Source organism: Hordeum vulgare, chromosome 1H, assembly GCF_904849725.1.
Source record: "Hordeum vulgare subsp. vulgare chromosome 1H, MorexV3_pseudomolecules_assembly, whole genome shotgun sequence".
NCBI classification, from domain to species: Eukaryota; Viridiplantae; Streptophyta; class Magnoliopsida; order Poales; family Poaceae; genus Hordeum; species Hordeum vulgare.
The window spans coordinates 45777976-45796876 of NC_058518.1; the positions used below are offsets into that span (position 1 = coordinate 45777976).

The following is an 18901-nucleotide window of genomic DNA, read 5'->3' on the forward strand; positions in this document are numbered from 1 at the left end:
GGAGCTAGACACTGGTAGAAAAAGAGGCTTCCGTCCAGCCCCATAAGTCGCGAAACTGTAGGAACCGCGACTAATGAATTCTTTAGTCGCGGTTCGGAAGACGAACCGCGACCAAAGGCCTGGGCCCAGGGCGCTCGGTGGCCAGCTGGTGCACGTGAGGGGCTTTAGTCGCGGTTGGCCACGCCAACCGCGACTAAATCTCATCCCCTATATATACCAGTTCAGCACACTCACTTAGCCATTTGGTGCCACTTCTCTTCACAAGCTTCACAAGGGGGTGTAGGTTTGCTTTTGGTTCCTCTTATGCACACAAGGTGTTTGATGAAATGCCCCAAGAGCGTGAAACAAACATGATATGAAGTGTTGGAGCCACACTTGAGGTTCCTCATTTATTTTTTCCTCCTCGATCGCGGTTAGCAACTTGAACCTTTCATGCATGTGTGTCATTGATAAAATATGCATGTGTGTTGTTCATTGTTTAATTTCTATTGTTTATAGCTAGTTAGTTTAACAAATGCATGATGGTTAATTATATATTTTATATTATAATAATGCAGATGAATCGGCAATGGATGTACGGTAACCGACTCTCCCGCGAGTTTACTACGGGTTTGAAAGATTTCCTCGTAGTGGCTAATGCGAACAAGCAGAAGGGTTTTGTTATCTGTCCATGTGTTGACTGTAAGAATCAGAAGGGTTACTCTTCCTCAAGAGAAGTTCACCTGCACCTGCTTCGGCACGGTTTCATGCCAAGCTATAATTGTTGGACCAAGCATGGAGAAAGAGGGGTTATAATGGAAGAAGATGAAGAAGGGGATGATTTCATCGATGAAAGCTATCTTGCTCATTTCGGTGATACTTTCATGGAGGATGCTGAAGGTGAAGGGGAAGGTGAAGGTGAAGAAGAGGCACGTGATGAGACCGTTGATGATCTTGGTCGGACCATTGCTGATGCACGGAGACGCTGCGAAACTAAAAAGGAGAGGGAGAATTTGGATCGCATGTTAGAGGATCACAGAAAGTCGTTGTACCCCGGATGCGATGATGGTCTGAAAAAGCTGGGCTGCACACTGGATTTGCTGAAATGGAAGGCACAGGCAGGTGTAGCTGACTCGGCATTTGAAAACTTGCTGAAAATGTTGAAGAATATGTTTCCAAAGAATAACGAGTTGCCCGCCAGTACGTACGAAGCAAAGAAGGTTGTCTGCCCTCTAGGTTTAGAGGTTCTGAAGATACATGCATGCATCAACGACTGCATCCTCTACCGCGGTGAATACGAGAATTTGAATGAATGCCCGGTATGCACTGCATTTCGTTATAAGATCAGAGGCGATGACCCTGGTGACGATGTTGAGGGCGAGAAACCCAGGAAGAGGGTTCCCGCCAAGGTGATGTGGTATGCTCCTATAATACCACGGTTGAAACGTCTGTTCAGGAACAAAGAGCATGCCAAGTTGTTGCGATGGCACAAAGAGGACCGTAAGTCGGACGGGGAGTTGAGACACACCGCAGATGGAACGCAATGGAGAAAGATCGACAGAGAGTTCAAAGATTTTGCAGCTGACGCAAGGAACATAAGATTTGGTCTAAGTACAGATGGCATGAATCCTTTTGGCGAGCAGAGCTCCAGCCATAGCACCTGGCCCGTGACTCTATGCATCTACAACCTTCCTCCTTGGTTGTGCATGAAGCGGAAGTTCATTATGATGCCAGTGCTCATCCAAGGTCCGAAGCAACCCGGCAACGACATCGATGTGTACCTAAGGCCATTAGTTGATGAACTTTTACAGCTGTGGGGCAGACCTGGTGTCCGTGTGTGGGATGAGCACAAAGAAGAGGAATTTGACCTACGAGCGTTGCTTTTCGTAACCATCAACGATTGGCCTGCTCTTAGTAACCTTTCGGGACTTTCAAATAAGGGATACAATGCATGCATGCACTGCTTACATGAGACTGAAAGTGTACATTTGCCAAATTGTAAGAAGAACGTGTACCTTGGGCATCGTCGATTTCTTCCGAAAATTCATCCAGTAAGAAAGAAAGGCAAGCATTACAACGGCAAGGCAGATCACCGGCCGAAGCCTGCGGAACGCACTGGTGCTGAGGTATTTGATATGGTCAAGGATTTGAAAGTCATCTTTGGAAAGGGTCCTGGCGGACAATCAGTTCCGAAGGGAGCTGACGGGCACGCAGCCATGTGGAAGAAGAAATCTATATTCTGGGAGCTAGAATATTGGAAAGTCCTAGAAGTCCGCTCTGCAATCGACGTGATGCACGTTACGAAGAATATTTGCGTGAACCTCCTAAGCTTCTTGGGCGTGTATGGGAAGACAAATGATACAAAGGAAGCACGGCAGGACCAGCAACGTTTGAAAGACCCTGATGACCGGCATCCGGAATGGTTTCAAGGTCGTGCCAGCTACGCTCTGACCAAAGAAGAGAAGGTCATCTTTTTTGAATGCCTGAGCAGTATGAAGGTCCCGTCTGGATTCTCGTCCAATATAAAGGGAATAATAAACATGGCGGAGAAAAAGTTCCAAAACCTGAAGTCTCACGACTGCCACGTGATTATGACGCAATTGCTTCCGATTGCTTTGAGGGGGCTCCTGCCGGAAAATGTTCGAGTAGCCATTGTGAAGCTATGTGCATTCCTCAATGCAATCTCTCAGAAGGTAATCAATCCAGAAGTTCTACCACAGTTACAGAACGATGTGATCCAATGTCTTGTCAGTTTCGAGTTGGTGTTCCCGCCATCCTTCTTCAATATTATGACGCACCTCTTGGTTCACCTAGTCGAAGAGATTTTCATTCGAGAGGTTCATGGGAGTATTAAAGAAATATGTTCGTAACCGTGCTAGGCCAGAAGGAAGCATCGCCAAGGGCTATGGAAATGAGGAGGTAATTGAGTTTTGTGTTGACTTTGTTCCTGACCTTAAGCCGATTGGTCTTCCTCGATCGCGGCACGAGGGGAGACTAAGTGGAAAAGGCACAATCGGAAGGAAATCAACGATATGTATGGACGGCCATTCTCTGACTGAAGCACAGCACACTGTACTGACCAATTCCAGCTTGGTGGCTCCGTACTTTGAGAAACACAAGAATATTTTACGCTCGGACAACCCGGGGAAGCCTGAATCCTGGATTAGGAAGGCCCACATGGAGACTTTCGGCAGTTGGTTGAGAAAACATTTAATGAATGACAATGATGTTGTAGATCAGCTGTACATGTTGTCCAAGACACCATCTTCGACTATAACGACTTTCCAAGGGTACGAGATAAATGGGAATACATTTTACACGATCGCCCAAGATAAAAAGAGCACCAACCAAAACAGTGGTGTCCGCTTTGATGCAGCAACCGAGAATGGGCAAAAGGTCACATATTATGGTTACATAGAGGAGATATGGGAACTTGACTATGGACCCTCCTTTAAGGTCCCTTTGTTCCGGTGCAAATGGTTCAAGCTAACAGGAGGTGGGGTAAAGGTGGACCAGCAATACGGAATGACAATGGTGGATTTCAACAATCTTGGTTACCTTGACGAACCATTCGTCCTAGCGAAAGATGTCGCTCAGGTTTTCTATGTGAAGGACATGAGTAGCAAACCGAGGAAACGGAATGATAAGAAAACGATCAGTACATCATGCGATGATCCAAAGCGCCACATTGTTCTTTCAGGGAAAAGAAACATCGTGGGAGTGGAGGACAAGACAGACATGTCAGAAGATTATAATATGTTTGCTGAAATTCCGCCCTTCAAAGTGAACACCGACCCAAGCATTAAGTTAAATGATGAGGATGCTCCATGGATACGACACAATCATAAGCAAGCAGGGACACAAGGGAAGAAATGATGTGTAATAATTTATTGTACCAAACTTTGTTGAATGGATCATGTGAATTATATTACCCGTGATGTGTTTGGTGTCCATTTTTGAATGATTCGAGATACCACTGATGATACATGAAATTTGGAGTGATTTAGTCATACTCCTGCCTAGGCGTATAATATGCATACTCGTAGTCTTCATAGCCGCCGCCGTTGTACTGGTAGTCGTCGCCTTCTAAGTTGCCGCCGTCGTCGTCGCTGCTGTCGTCGCTGTCGTCGGGCGGCGCTCGTGGCTCGAACTGAGGGTAGCGCAGGCGGGGGATATCGCCGGCCGTGATGTAGTCCATGACGCTCTGCAGAGTCCGGCCGTACCACCATAGCCGACGGCCGGCCTCGTGGAAGTTCCCAGGAGGCAGACCGTCCTCCTCATACCTGGCGAGCGCCCTCTCACGCCGATTGATGAAGAAGGCGTCCCAAGTATGCTGGTTATCGGGATGCCAGCGGGGATTCATCCGCTGCTCCGGCGTGAGGTCGAGGTAGTAGTGGTTCGTGATGGCCGCCCGGCGCGCAGTACCCTGAGGGACGGGAGGGACCGGCACGCCGCCGGCGCTTAGGCTCCAGCCGGTGGGGACGCGGTAGCCCGGTGGACAAGGGTAGTTCGAGGCGCAAAGCTCCTCCACCTGCTGGTAGGTTAGAGTGGGTGCGGTGGAAGCCATGAGAGAGTGATGAGAGATTGTAGAGATGTGATAATGCTGGCCAAGACGGGCTACATATATGTAGTGAGAAATGGCGGGAAAAATGGGAGCGGGAAGACAGGAGGCGGGAAGAAAGTGGCGGGAAGAAAGAGGCGGGAAGACAGGGAAGAAATGGCGGGAAGAGGAGGAATCCAGAGCTGGTCATCTAACCTTTAGTCCCGGCTGGTTGGTGCAACCGGGACTAAATGTGGTTTTTGTGTCATCTAAGAAAACTGTCGGTGAGATAAGGACGTTTGGGTAAGCTTTAGTCCCGGCTGGAGGGTGCAACCGTGATTAAAGCTGTCGGCAGGATAAGGACGCGTGGGTAGCGCACGACGCCCTTGTCGGAGGAACAAGACAAAGCAGAATCGGCGCCGTGCCTATAAATTATATTGAATTGAATTAGTTTTATTTTTCTTAATTTTTTGATATATTATTTGTATTTTTAAGATTTTGAATTGAATTAGTTTTATTTTTCTGAATTTTTTGATATATTATTTATATTTTTAACATTTTGAATTGAATTAGTTTTATTTTTCTTAATTTTTTGATATATTATTTGTATTTTTAGAATTTTGAATTGAATTAGTTTTATTTTTCTGAATTTTTTGATATAATTTTTGTGTTTTTAACATACTGAATTGAATTAGTTTTATTTTTCTGAATTTTTTGATATATTATTTGTATTTTTAAGATTTTGAAAAAGAAAAGTATTTTGAAAAATACCTTTAGTCGCGGTTGGCCTGACCAACCGCGACTAAAGGTCGTTGCGCGCGGGAACGCAAAAACCCGCCAAAAAACCCTTTAGTCGCGGTTGGTCTGGCCAACCGCGACTAAAGGTTACCCTTTAGTCGCGGGTCGCCTCCCCAACCGCGACTAAGGGGGGGGGGCTATAAATACAAGGGCCCGAACCGTCGCCTCCATTTCTCGTCTTCTCCGATCTCTGCCGCGCCGAAGGCCTGCCGCCGTCGCCGTCGCCCTCGACGCCGCCCGCCGTCGCCCTCGCCCTCGACGCCGCCCGCCGTCGCCCGCCGTCGCCCTCGCCCTCGACGCCACCCCCTCTCGCCCACGTACGGCGCCGCCGGCCGCTATCACCGGCCTCCCTCGCCCACCGCGCGCGCCGCCTCGCTCGCCCGCCCTCAACGCCGCCGGCCGGCCGGTACTGCCGCGCGCGCACGCGCGCGCCTCTCTCAGTTCTTAGAATTTGTAAAAACTACGGAAAAAAGTTTGTAAAAACTACGGAAAAAAGTTTGTAAAAACTACTTGTAAAGGTTTTGCATTTTTTGTAGCTTTCAATGGTATATTATTTGCCCCATTGTGATAAAATTTGTAAAAACTACGGAAAAAAGTTCTTAGACATTTTAAAACTGACTTAAAACCGTACGGAATTAAAAAAACAAACAACATATAAAATTTTCGTATTTTTTCAACCTTTCCAATGCTATATCATTTGCTCCATTACAGCAAACCATTGAGAAATTAACATCTATATTATTTGCGTCGATCTGGCTAGCCATTTTCAAATAAGCTTTCCAACCTTTTAAACCGTTCACAGTTGGAAGAAACTTTTTGTATGAAAAACTGTGCATTTCCATAACGCCTCCCTCTCCGTGACGCCGTCGTCTGCCGCCCCGTCTCGCGCTCTACCGCGACACCCTCTCCCACCCCTTCCTCGCCCCCTCCTTTTGCCACCGCCCTTTCGCCACCGCCACCGCCACCGCCCCCCTTCTTCACTTAATTAATTTGTTTTTACTACATGTTTTCAGGACTGACATAATGGCGGACGATAGAGCTGACCCGATTATGGACAACTATGATCCGGACGGTGAAGCACATATGTTCGGCATCATAAACGGCGATATTCTATATGTGCCGACCGGACAAGAAGAAGATGATATCTCTTCTTATCTGAACCTTGACGGTGAAGATGAAGGGCGCCGTCAGCAAGATGATGCCGAACAAACGTCGATAAACGACGATCTTCAAATGGAAGTAGCAACCACCTCCGGCGCCGAGGTATATATATACATTGAGCCTCTGGTGATACAAACTAACTGATTTGAATAAATATGTGTGTACTAACGCGCGCGACTCTATTTCTTATTTTAGCCCTCGGCCGGATCGTCGAAACAATCGAGTACGTCGTCAAAGCGTGGCGCAACCAAGACGATGAAACAAGGAGAAACATGCACCATCGAGGTTGTCGACAGTGCAACCGGCAGGCCGCTGGAGCCCCGCAAGAACGCCACCAAGTTTGTCAGCCAATGCGGAGCCGTTGTTAGAGACAACGTATCGATCACCGTCCAGGAGTGGAATAAGCCAAAGAAGGCACGAATTGCTGGTTTCACTTTTGTCGATAAGAGAACAAAAAAAGATTGCTTCAAGAAGCTTATGGAACATTTCATTCTACCTCCGGAATACAACAAATTCGATGAGGAGGGTAACAAGATTGAGGAAAACAAGGAGAGGAGGAGGCTAGTCAAACAGTTCGCTCTTCATAAGATGGCCGACGCATTCCGGAAATTCAAGCAAAATCTAGCCCATGACTTTGTCAAGCAGAACAAGACTCCGGATTTCAAAGGACAATATGAGAAACTGAAACATGATTGGCCATAATTTGTGAAGCAAAAGAGATCGGAGCAGTTCATGCAAATATCGAAAAAAATAAGGAAAATGCGGCTAAGAAGGAGTACAATCATATTATGGGGCCAGGAGGGTATCGCATTTGGGTGGCTAGGTTGGAGAAGATGGAGAACGAGCTGAGGGCGCGAGGAATCCGTCGAGGTACGGAGGGATGGGACCCAAGGGCCAAAAGCTGGTGGTACGGGCATGGGGGAACGCTGAACCCGGAGACAGGGGAGTGTGTTTACCGGGGCAAATTAATTAAACCCACCCAAGCCCTTATTGACGCAATGAGGGATGCTCAAGAGGGGAAGATCAAGTTCAACAGAGAGAACGACGCGCTGACAAAAGCCCTCAGGAATCCTGAACACGGAGGACGTGTACGAGGCATGGGGCACATTCCGTGGAAAATAGGGTTCCCCCAGAACGATGACCCGTACGGTTACAGAAGCCGTAAGAGAAAGATGGATCGGGAAGCAGATGTTGTGGCGCGGTTGGCATTGGAAATGTATGTGATGAAGAAAACCATGAGTGTACTATTAGCCGAAAGAGATGTAGCTCGGGCGCAGCATGAAGATCATCCAGCGGATCTCGGAAGCCAGCAACGGAGAAGCAGCGTGGCTTCCACGGAGGCCCCACCGGCTGGTGCAGATGCACCGACGATCGAAATTACTGCACCGGAGCCTCTGGTGGTCGAAATTACTGCACCGGAGCCTCCTCGCTACCCCGTGGACGATATAAAGGAGATGAAAGAATGTCATCTGTATTATCCTATCAGGAACATGTCCATGAAGGTAGCCATCGGCAGTGCTTTACCATGTTTACCTCGAGCACTCCACCACAACAACCCCATTCAAGATGGCCATGCTCGTGTCACGGTGGAGGACATAGTCCAAGGGTTTGAGGACCTGGAGATTGACATTGCTACACCTGAAGGGGAGAAAAGACTTGGAGATGTCAAGCGCCATTTCATTCTATGGCAAAAGAAGTTTATCAAGTTTCCAGGCGAGGCGCCAAGGACAACAAGTCCACCCCCCTACGGTGGTGGTGGTGGCGGTGGCGGTGGTGGTGGTGGTGGTGGCGGTTCACCTACACCTCCGTCACGTCAGCCGACGCCCCCCAGTCCACAACGTCCGGCGGGTGATCAGACGCCGCCCCCCAGTCCTCGTCCGGCGGGTGATCAGACGCCGCCCCCCAATCCACCTCCGGCAAAGAAGCAGAAGCAGTCCTGGATTATTAACCCGGACCCTTATGTACCTAAGACCACAAAGGTACCGGAGCCATCACTGAAGCCTCTCCCCACAAGGCCTTAGGAACGTAGTGCCAAGGAAACTGCCGCGGCCGCGGCTGCTGATCATGAGAAATGGAAGGCGGACTGCAAGAAGAAAAGAGAGCCCGAGCCCAAGCCAGTATTTTCTGATGAGAAAAAGAAGTGGGCTAACTCATTTTTGAGCACACCGTCCCAAGCCGCGAAGAATCTGCCTGACGACTATGCACGTGAACTTCGTAGGCAGGCACTCATGTTGAAGGAGAAGAAAGAGCGGGCGGAGAACCAGGAGAACAAAGCCTTGGAGGAGGCCGAGAAAACGGAATTAGAAAGTAAAAAAAGCGGGAAACGAGTTGCCCAGCTCGGGGAACAAAGTAAACAATCGATTGCCCCGCTTATAGTGAAAGCCGCCGGTCCGGATGACCCCGATATCATAGCAGCTGCGGCAACACATGGATTGACTGTAATGAGTGCCAGAGAACAAGCGGCCAACTTAGGTATTACTCTTCGTGAACTGTTAGGCCTTGATGAGGCGCCAGTGAAGGAGGTAGTAATTACATATGTGAAGAATGGGCCTCTCGTTGAGCCTGCGCAGGAAGAGGATCTACCTCCATAAATGAAAGGTCTGCTGAAATGGTACAAGGGTTACATAAAAAATAAAAACGCCAAAGAATATATTTATGCGGAAGTTAGATATGAGCATCACTTCAAACATTACTATGTACAAATTCATCTGAGTGAATTGTTCCAGCTTTTCAATCTGCGCGAGCTCGACAAATCTATCATCAGTTGCTACGTTCTGTAAGTGATTTATTTCTACCCCATCTCGTTCATATTGCCTGCACTATATATATGTCCTAACTATATTGTTGTGTCCGCTATTATACATGCAGAATGAAGATTAAGGAATGGAGAGTAAGGAACATCCATGATGTTGGGTTCATTGACCCACACATCGTTAATGGATATGTGTTGGAGCATCACCCCGCCGACATGGAGGCAGACCTGTGGCAGTTTCTTACAAAGCAGGAACTCAAAAGTGATATTCTATTTCCTTACCATTTTGGGTGAGTGTTTCTGTCTTGAGCACATTCTCTTTTGTTTACTCCATGCATGGTATGTGGCCGGCTAATCGATGAGTTATGCATGACGTACTGTGCATGTATCGTGTCCGCAGGTTCCACTGGATTCTGCTAGTAATTAAAGTTGACACCTCAGAATGTCTCGTCCACGACTCTCTGAATATGGATCCAAAGCTTTGGGGCGGCATGAGAAGAATGCTGCAGAAGTAATTATTTTCATTCATTTGCGCTCTATATCGATCGGCCTATTTCGTTCATTTCCTAATATCAAGTAACTAATAACTCTCTTGTTCATTTAATTTTCTTTGCCTCGTAGGGTTTGGAGACGGTTCGTAGATACAAAGGTCGGTGAATTCAAAAAAGAGCTAGAATTCAAAAGGTCAAAGGCTAAGAATGGTGGGGATATTCAGCCAGCGGGGACCAATCTATGTGGATACTATGTCTGTGAGATGATCCGGAGATACACCTCTGAGCGGGTTCCGAGTGATACCAATGCTCAGAGGAATAACCTCCGGATGATGCTTAGTCCAGAAGCTCGCTTCCGACCACTTCAAGAGGAACTAGCTGGATGGTTCAGGAGGGAAGTCCTCCATCCTAAAGGAGAACACCATTACGAGGACGTAGAACTTTATATGCATTAAATTATGTATGGAAACTTGTTCAAAATTGTATATGGTCATCCGATGATATTGAATATATATTGTATATTCCTCTTGAATTCTTTTTGGTTCTAATTTCAAATTTGTTTGAAATTGTACATTCATATGCATGTATGTAGTACCGTAGAATATGTGAAACTCCTTCAAAATTAAAATAAAGCACAAAAGAAATAAAACAATACAAATTAAACAGAAAACGGGTTTAGGGGGGGGGGGGCTACCTAAACCTGCGGCGGCCTTTAGTCGCGGTTGGCCAGAAGAACCGCGACTAAAGGTCCTCCGCCCCGACGGCCGCCTGGCGCCCACGTGGACGGGCCTTTAGTTGCGGTTCTTAAGCTACCGCGACTAAGGGGGGGCCTTTAGTCGCGCCTATTTGGTCGCGGTTGCGCAACCGCGACTAATGGCAGTTGCGAACCGCGACCAAAGGCCCTTTTTCCACCAGTGAGAGCGCGTGCCAAGATTCCAGATTGGCAGACGCCGGAAAAGTACCGCGTACTTGTGGGGCATCAAACACGTTATCGTAAAGCAGAAAACTGATCACAGAGAACCAAGCAAAGGGAACTGCACTGGTAATAAACGGTTCAACATCATGGAGGGCGAATCATGCGGAGGCTGGGAGGAAAAGACCACCCAGTCGACCCCTGGAATGGTGCAGAACAAGCCTCTAATGATTAGGTTCTTTGTGATGAAAACATGTCTTAGCCTGCCGGTAATGGGAGTATCAGGCTGGTTGTAATGGAAAGTACCATATACTAGTATCATGCATACAATACTGGTGTATGATACTACATCCGTAATGCATAGGATCATGTGCTAGTATCATAGAACAGTTCATTTATTGTCATGCATGACACATAGTAGCACAACATTTAATATGACACGATATCATAATATGATACTCAACCCTCTCTTTTCTCATTTAATTTCATGTCACCTTGTCAAATATGCCTAGTTGGCATGCATGATACTACTTATGATACTTCCATTAGGCTGCCCGTAATGGTAGTATCATAGGTAGTATCATGCATGCTAACTAGACATTTTTTATGAGGTGGCATAGAATTAAATGAAGAAAGAGAGAGTTGAGTATCATATCATGATCACTACAGGAAAATCACGTTTTACCGTGTGGCAAGCTATAAGGCGTGTTTTTTTTTCGGGTACTCGGCTTATCTGAATATAAGCCGTCTACACAAGGAAAAACACCCGGTAAAACAATGCACTCGGCTTATGCTATCATATAAGCCGAGTATCCAGAAAAAGCTCTCGGCTTATAGTTTTCACACGGTATATATGAAGAAAGCAATCGGTTTATAGTGTGTGACCCGGTAAAGGTACCTGCTACGTGTCTACAACAGCGGTGCTTGACGGCGCCGTCACGGCTTGAGCTATAAGCCGTGTGCTTGACAAGTACACACGGCTTACACACACTATAAGCTGTGTGCTTGACAAGTACACACGGCTTACACATAGTATACGCCGTGTACTTGGCAAGTAGACACGGCTTACACACTATACGCCGTGTGTTCTGCAAAAGCACTCGGTTTATATTTTATAGATTTTCAAGTTCAAAAATGTTCTAAAGTGATTTCCCTTGCATTTATCTTTTATCCCTGAATGCTATTTATTTATTCATTTTACCACAGGAATGTCTCTCATGTCGGCTATAGACCGTCTGGGCCCTACGGTCTCGTGCATCACCGAAAACCGTGTGAGGGAGGGTAGAAAGATCACTAAAACCCTAGAAATGCAATAAATGTCTCAAATAGTTGTGGGCCCACCCGGAACGTGCCCAAACTTTACGACACCCTACTTGGGGAATGTGATGACGTCGTGCCTGATCCTGACGATTTCTGGCATCCTACCCTTTTCCGAGGCTTCAAACGGTTTGATGAGGCATGTCACCAAAGTGATTTCGTACCCCGGATGGCTGGGGCTGCCCCTCCCACGCCTGCACAAGGCATACCCATGTCACAAATACATCACATAGGATTTTCGATGCTTCTTCTGGGCATGATTTCATGTGTCGCCTTGCAGATCTGCAATTTCTGACACTGAAACCCTAGAATTGCAATAAATGTTTCAAATATTGTAGTCGGGTCAGAAAAATGCGGGGGCCTGACACGTGTCATTTGATGGCTTTCTCTAAGAGCACGAGGAGTTTCGATGCCAACGGAGCAACATGACCAACACTTCCTTCACAAACGTGACACGTTCCCCCTCGATACTAAGAGACTACCTCGAAGATGGTGCAGTTTACAAGCGGCCTCGGGTAAGCCCCACCCAGACCGCGTCCAAACTTTTACGACACCCTACAAGGGGCATGTGATGACGTCGTGCGTGATCCTGACGATTTCTGGCATCGTACCATTTTCCAAGGCTTCAAACGGTTTGATGAGGCATGTCACCAACGTGATTTCGTACCCCGATGGCTGGGGCTGCCCCTCCCACGCGTGCACAATACATATCCATGTCACAAATACATCACATAGGATTTTCCATGCTTCTTCTCGGCATGATTTCATGTGTCGCCTTGCAGATCTGCAATTTCCGACACTGAAACCCTAGAATTGCAATAAATGTCTCTAATATTGTAGTCGTGTCAGAAAAATGCAGGGGCCTGACACGTGTCATTCGATGGCCTCCTCTGAGAGCACGAGGAGTTTCGATGCCAACGGAGCAACATGACCAACACTTCCTTCACAAACGTGACACATTCCCTCTCGATGCCAAGAGAATACCTCGAAGATGGTGCAGTTTACAAGCGGCCTCGGGTAAGCCCCACCCAGACCGCGTCCAAACTTTTACGACACCGTACAAGGGGCATGTGATGACGTCGTGCCTGATCCTAAGGATGTCTGGCATCATACCATTTTCCGAGGCTTCAAACGGTTTGATGAGGCATGTCACCCAAGTGAGTTCATACCCCCGATGGCTGGGGCTGCCCCTCCGACGACTGCACAAGGCATACCCATGTCACAAATACATCACATAGGTTTTCCATGCTTCTTTTGGGCATGATTTCATGTGTCGCCTTGCAGATCTGCAATTTCTGACACTGAAACCCTAGAATTGCAATAAATGTCTCAAATATTGTAGGCGGGTCAGAAAAATGAGGGGGCCTGACACGTGTCATTCGATGGCCTCCTCTGAGAGCACGAAGAGTTTCGATGCCACGAAGCAACATGACCGACACTTCCTTCACAAACGTGACACGTTCCCTCTCGATACCAAGAGACTACCTCGAAGATGGTGCAGTTTACAAGCGGCCTCGGGTAAGCCCCACCCAGACCACGTCCAAACTGTTACGACACCCTACAAGGGGCATGTGATGACGCCGTGCGTGATCCTGACGATTTCTGGCATCCTACCCTTTTTCGAGGCTTCAAACGATTTGATGAGGCATGTCACCAAAGTGATTTCTTACCCCCAATGCTGGGGCTGCCCATCCCACGTCTGCACAAGGCATACCCATGTCACAAATACATCACATAGGATTCTCTATGCTTCTTCTGGGCATGATTTCATGTGTCGCCTTGCAGATCTGCAATTTCCGACACTGAAACCCTAGAATTGCAATAAATGTCTCTAATATTGTAGTCGTGTAAGAAAAATACAAGGGCCTGACACGTGTCATTCGATGGCCTCCTCTGAGAGCACGAGGAGTTTCGATGCCAACGGAGCAACATGACCAACACTTCCTTCACAAACGTGACACATTCCCTCTCGATACCAAGAGAATACCTCGAAGATGGTGCAGTTTACAAGCGGCCTCGGGTAAGGCCCACCCAGACCGCGTTAAAACTTTTATGACACCGTACAAGGGGCATGTGATGACGTCGTTCATGATCCTAAGGATGTCTGGCATCGTACCATTTTCCGACGCTTCAAACGGTTTGATGAGGCATGTCACCCAAGTGAGTTCGTACCCCCGATGGCTGGGGCTGCCTCCGAGACTGCACAAGGCATACCCATGTCACAAATACATCAGATAGGTTTCCCATGCTTCTTCTGGGCATGATTTCATGTGTCGCCTTGCAGATCTGCAATTTCTGACACTGAAACCCTAGAATTGCAATAAATGTCTCAAATATTGTAGGCGGGTCAGAAAAATGCGGGGGCCTGACACGTGTCATTCGATGGCCTCCTCTGAGAGCACGAGGAGTTTCGATGCCAACGGAGCAACATGACCAACACTTCCTTCACAAACGTGACACGTTCCCTCTCGATACCAAGAGACTACCTCGAAGATGGTGCAGTTTACAAGCGGCCTCGGGTAAGGCCCACCCAGACCGCGTCCAAACTTTTACGACACCCTACAAGGGCATGTGATTTAGTCATGCCTGATCCTGAGGATTTCTGGCATCGTACCATTTTCCGACGCTTCAAATGGTTTGGTGAGGCATGTCACCCAAGTGATTTCGTACCCCCCATGGCTGGGGGTGCCCCTCCCACGACTGCACAAGGCATACCCATGTCACAAATACATCACATAGGACATCATATGGTTCCGAGCCATAAAGAACCCGATTTTATTCCTGCCAAAGTTTCAAGATTAGATTTAGTGCAACCAACAATTTTTATTTTCTTGAAGTATGTAAAAGAAATAAAATTTGGCACTATACGTAATGCCTTAATAATAATCTAAAAACCTTATAGTATTGCTCTAGATATTTCTTCTCATGTCAATAAAAAACTATGATGTGAATTTGAAGTAATTAAATACCATACCAGATGAATGTCTTGGAAGTTAAACACAGATATTCAAAATGGAGCTCGATCTCATGTGCATCCAGATGAATAGTAATTTTTTTTTAAAAATTGACATCAGACATGTAGTTCCAAAAGCTCTACTATAGCCTTTTCATAACCCTGATTTGGTTTTCCTTTATCCGACTACCAATATTTCTTCTTGAAAATTTGCACACACATGAACATATTTTCATGTGTAAGCCATGTGTACTTGTCATAGGGCACCCGGCTTACATTTTTGCTCCCGGGTTACTCCATGTACAGAAAACGCGGGAGTTCGCCAAATATCACGCGCTCTCTCTCCAAAATAGACCGCGCTTTCTGTTTTTTTTTCAAATTGCTGCGCTCACTCACCTCTCCCCTCCACCTCGCGCAGTAGATCCCCTCCACTTCCCCTGCACCGGAGCTCCCCACCCGAGCTCCCCTCCACCGCCCCTGCGTCGGTCCCCTCCGTCGGCCCCCTCCATCGCCCCTGCGCCGGCCCCCTCCACCGCCCGCTCCACCGGCCCCCTCCGTCACCCCTGCACCGGCCCCCTCCGTCGCCCCCTCCATCGCCCCTGCACCGGCCCCCTCCACCGTCCCCTTCGCCGCCCCTGCGCCGGCCCCCTCCACCGCCCCCTTCACCGGCCCCCTCCTGTAGCCCCCCTCTATCGACCCGATCCACCTCCCCTGCACCGCCCCCCTCCACCAACCCCCTCCCCCTCCCCTCCACCGCCCCCTCCACCTCCCCTCCGCCGGCCCCCTCCATCGGCCCCTGCACCATCACCTGCACCGGCACCCCCACCATGTCCCCTCCACCAGCTCCCCCCGCCGCCCGCCAGGGTTGAGGTCGGCGGGCCACGGCCGCCGCGCCATCTTCTCTGCACTGGTAAGTCTCTCTCTCTCCCTATATCTCTCTCTCTTATCTCTCTGACTGGGTGTTTCTGTTTTTGCAGATAGACTAGGCTCCTCCAGCAGCAAGGTGCTCACAGACTAGGCTCCTCCAGCAGCAAGGTGCTCACAGACTAGGCTCCTCCAGCAGCAAGGTGCTAGAAGGTTTTCCTCCAGCAGCAAGGTGCTCCTCCTAGCATTATTTGAGGTGCAAGGTTCGTTTTCGGTGGTGCATGTATCTATGTAGCTAAGGTGGATATGCAGATATGCTATGAAGTGGTGTCAAGTTTTAGGTGATTTAAAATGAGAGATTCATTTGTTGTTGGTGGTGCAACAGAAAACAACCTGAAATGTTTGAAAGGTTGTAGATTCTTACATTAAAAGAACACACAAAAATCTGATTTGTTTGAGAATTACATCAAAGAAAGTAGCAACCAGTTGCTAATCCAGACATGTACAAAGCCATTTGGAATTTGGTCTTGCTAATAATTTCTTGGGTTAGTTTAATTTTGAAGTAATAGTAACTATGGATGATATAACACGAGGAACATGGATAATTATCAAACATGTCGGGTGGCAAATAAACGAAGAACGACTTATTAAGGAACTGTAGAATATGTTGTGTTTTGGTTTGTGCATGTGAATTATGTTTGATTCTAGTTTTCACTTTATTGTAGGACACACATCAATTTGACATTGGAAGCGTTGTGGCAAGGCTTTTTGCTGGAGGGACAACCATTGCCGAGCACACTTGGAGGGTAAGAATAATTTGCCTCAAAGGATTTATATATATGTAAATCATGTAGCTAGCTAGTCGCGTTACCTATGCGTCTCCCGTTCAAAAAAGTTACATTATTTATAAATATGCAACTCTTTGCATATTTATAACCGTAACTCTTTCGAATTGTCCAGCGTTTTCCACGGACATCCCGAGGATGTGTAGGCTGGCTTCGCTTTCATGCACTACTCCGATCCAACACAGAATTTTGGCAGCGTCTCCCCGTTGTTCTTCGGATACACATTCTCTCTGCTTATGTCGAGACGTGTATTTGGAGAACAACGGGGAGGTGCTGCCAAAATTCTGTGTCGGATCGGAGTAGGGCATGAAAGCGAAGCCAACCTACACATCCTCGGGTGGGATTAGGACCCATCCTTACCTATTAGGTAGTTTTGAGTTCATGCCGTAAAAACTGAATAGTTGTAATTAACTGAACTAATACTGGTTGAAACTACTTGGTCAACGAAAAACACATCAGATGGAGGATCGTGAGTGGATGTATAGTGGACGACTGAGTGGAGGGGATGTGCTTCCAGAATGGATTACAAAGACAAATCAGTTCTTGGAAGTAGCATTTGCCAGGCACACAGGACATGGTGGAGTTTGGTGCCCTTGCACCAGTTGTGGGAACAACAAGGAAAAACACAGGATGAAATGGGTTGGCACCTTCTTAAGAATGGGTTTATGCCAAACTACCATCGGTGGGTCGCACATGGTGAGTTTGAGCCCCAGCGTGCGAGAGAGTCGGTGGTACGACAACGCACAGACTCACCCGAATATGTTACTCATGTTGAATTCAAGCTAGATGACCTAGAAAATGTTGCAGCGCCCAAAAATCCTGCCGTAGGTGAAGAGGGGCTGGGGGAGGAGGATGAGGAGCAAATGACGAGTAAGTTCTATGAAACTTTGAATGGGGCACAAAGACCCTTACATGGGCATACAGAGGTCACTCAACTGGATGGCATGGCACGCGTGCTTGCTGTGAAGGCCCAGTTTGGCTGGACTAGATCTTCCTTTGATACACTTCTGACCGTTGTTCGCACTCTTTTGCCAAAAGACAACATTTCTCCAAAGAACATGTATGAGTCAAACAAAATCTTCAGTGAACTTAAGCTGCCATATGAGCGGATACATGTTTGTCCAAACAAATGTATCTTATTTAGGAAACAACACGCGAATGATAATAACTGCCCAAAGTGCCAATCCTCTAGGTATATTGAGGTTGACGGTGATGATGGTCACAAGAGGCAGCTCAAGATCCCACACAAGGTCCTTCGGTATCTTGATCCCATACGAAGGATCCAACGTCTCTTTATGTCCTTGATAGATATGGTCAAAATTTTGTGCATTGGGATTATGACCTTCTTGATAGAGCTACACATGCCAGTGACCATTTTGTGCAATGGGATTATGACCTTCTTGATAGATATGGTCAAAATTTTCTAGGATTTGGACCCTCTTAGACACCTCATGACCTTTTTGTAAATTTTAGTCATAGATCTATGACCAATAAAACCGCCGTCATTATTTTTTGTCATAAACGAGCTTATTTCTTGTAGTGTGAATCAAGTGTAGAGCTAGATGGCAATTCCTTACCTCCCCTCGTAGTTCAGGGCAAGACTTTGGTCTTCGGATCCTTCAGATTCTTCATAGTGATCAGCAGATATAAATCCCAAGTAACTCAGAGAATATAGCAATACCTCCCCGGCAACGGCGCCAGAAAAATGCTGATTTGCAATCTCTGGCGATGACTAGACGAATGCTGATGACAACAAATCTTCCCCTGCAATGGCACCAGAAGAATGCTGCTAGCACTCCCCGGCAACGGAACTAGAAGAATGTTGTTGATGGCCCACCAGCGCGTGGGTTCGCAGCAGTTTTCGAGGGTAGAGTATTCGACCCAATTTGTTGGTTTACCAGACAGGAGGTGAGAGAATACTCTCGAGTATTAGCAGCTAAATTTGTCAGATTCAACCACACCTGAAAGATTAGTATCTGCAAGCAAAGTATCAGTAGAAAAGTAGTATGATAACAACGGTGTCAGAAACGAGCAGTAGCAGCGGCAAGGAAAAGCAGTAGTGACAGCAGTAGCAAGTAGCAACAGTAGCAAGCGACAGTATTAGCAACAGTAGTAGCAGAGCAAGACAAGTAACAACAGTAGCAACAGTAGTAGCAACAGTAGTAGCAGCAGTAGCAGAGCAAGACAAGTAACAGCAGTAGGAACAGTAGTAACAACAGCAGTAGGACAAACTCGTAGGCAATGGGTCGGTGATTTGTTTGGATGATATTCATCATGCAACAGCTATA

General features: G+C 47.3%; 1 protein-coding gene across 1 annotated transcript; it reads left to right on the forward strand.

Moving 5' to 3' along the window:
• The first annotated feature begins 572 nt into the window (after positions 1–572).
• Positions 573–15922, forward strand: LOC123396399. Its single transcript, XM_045091348.1, has 5 exons — positions 573–2249; positions 2364–2618; positions 2836–3831; positions 15748–15814; positions 15882–15922. Exons 1-5 carry the CDS (start codon positions 573–575, stop codon positions 15920–15922), a joined length of 3036 nt encoding a protein of 1011 aa, XP_044947283.1.
• The last annotated feature ends 2979 nt before the right edge of the window (positions 15923–18901 follow it).

Coding starts and splice junctions, on each gene's coding strand:
- LOC123396399 (XM_045091348.1), top strand. CDS start 573: ATGTACGGTAACCGACTCTCCCGCGAGTTTACTACGGGTTTGAAAGAT. Junction 2,250..2,363: donor AATATTGGAAAGTCCTAGAA/GTCCGCTCTGCA, acceptor CGGCAGGACCAG/CAACGTTTGAAAGACCCTGA. Junction 2,619..2,835: donor GGGGGCTCCTGCCGGAAAAT/GTTCGAGTAGCC, acceptor GGAGTATTAAAG/AAATATGTTCGTAACCGTGC.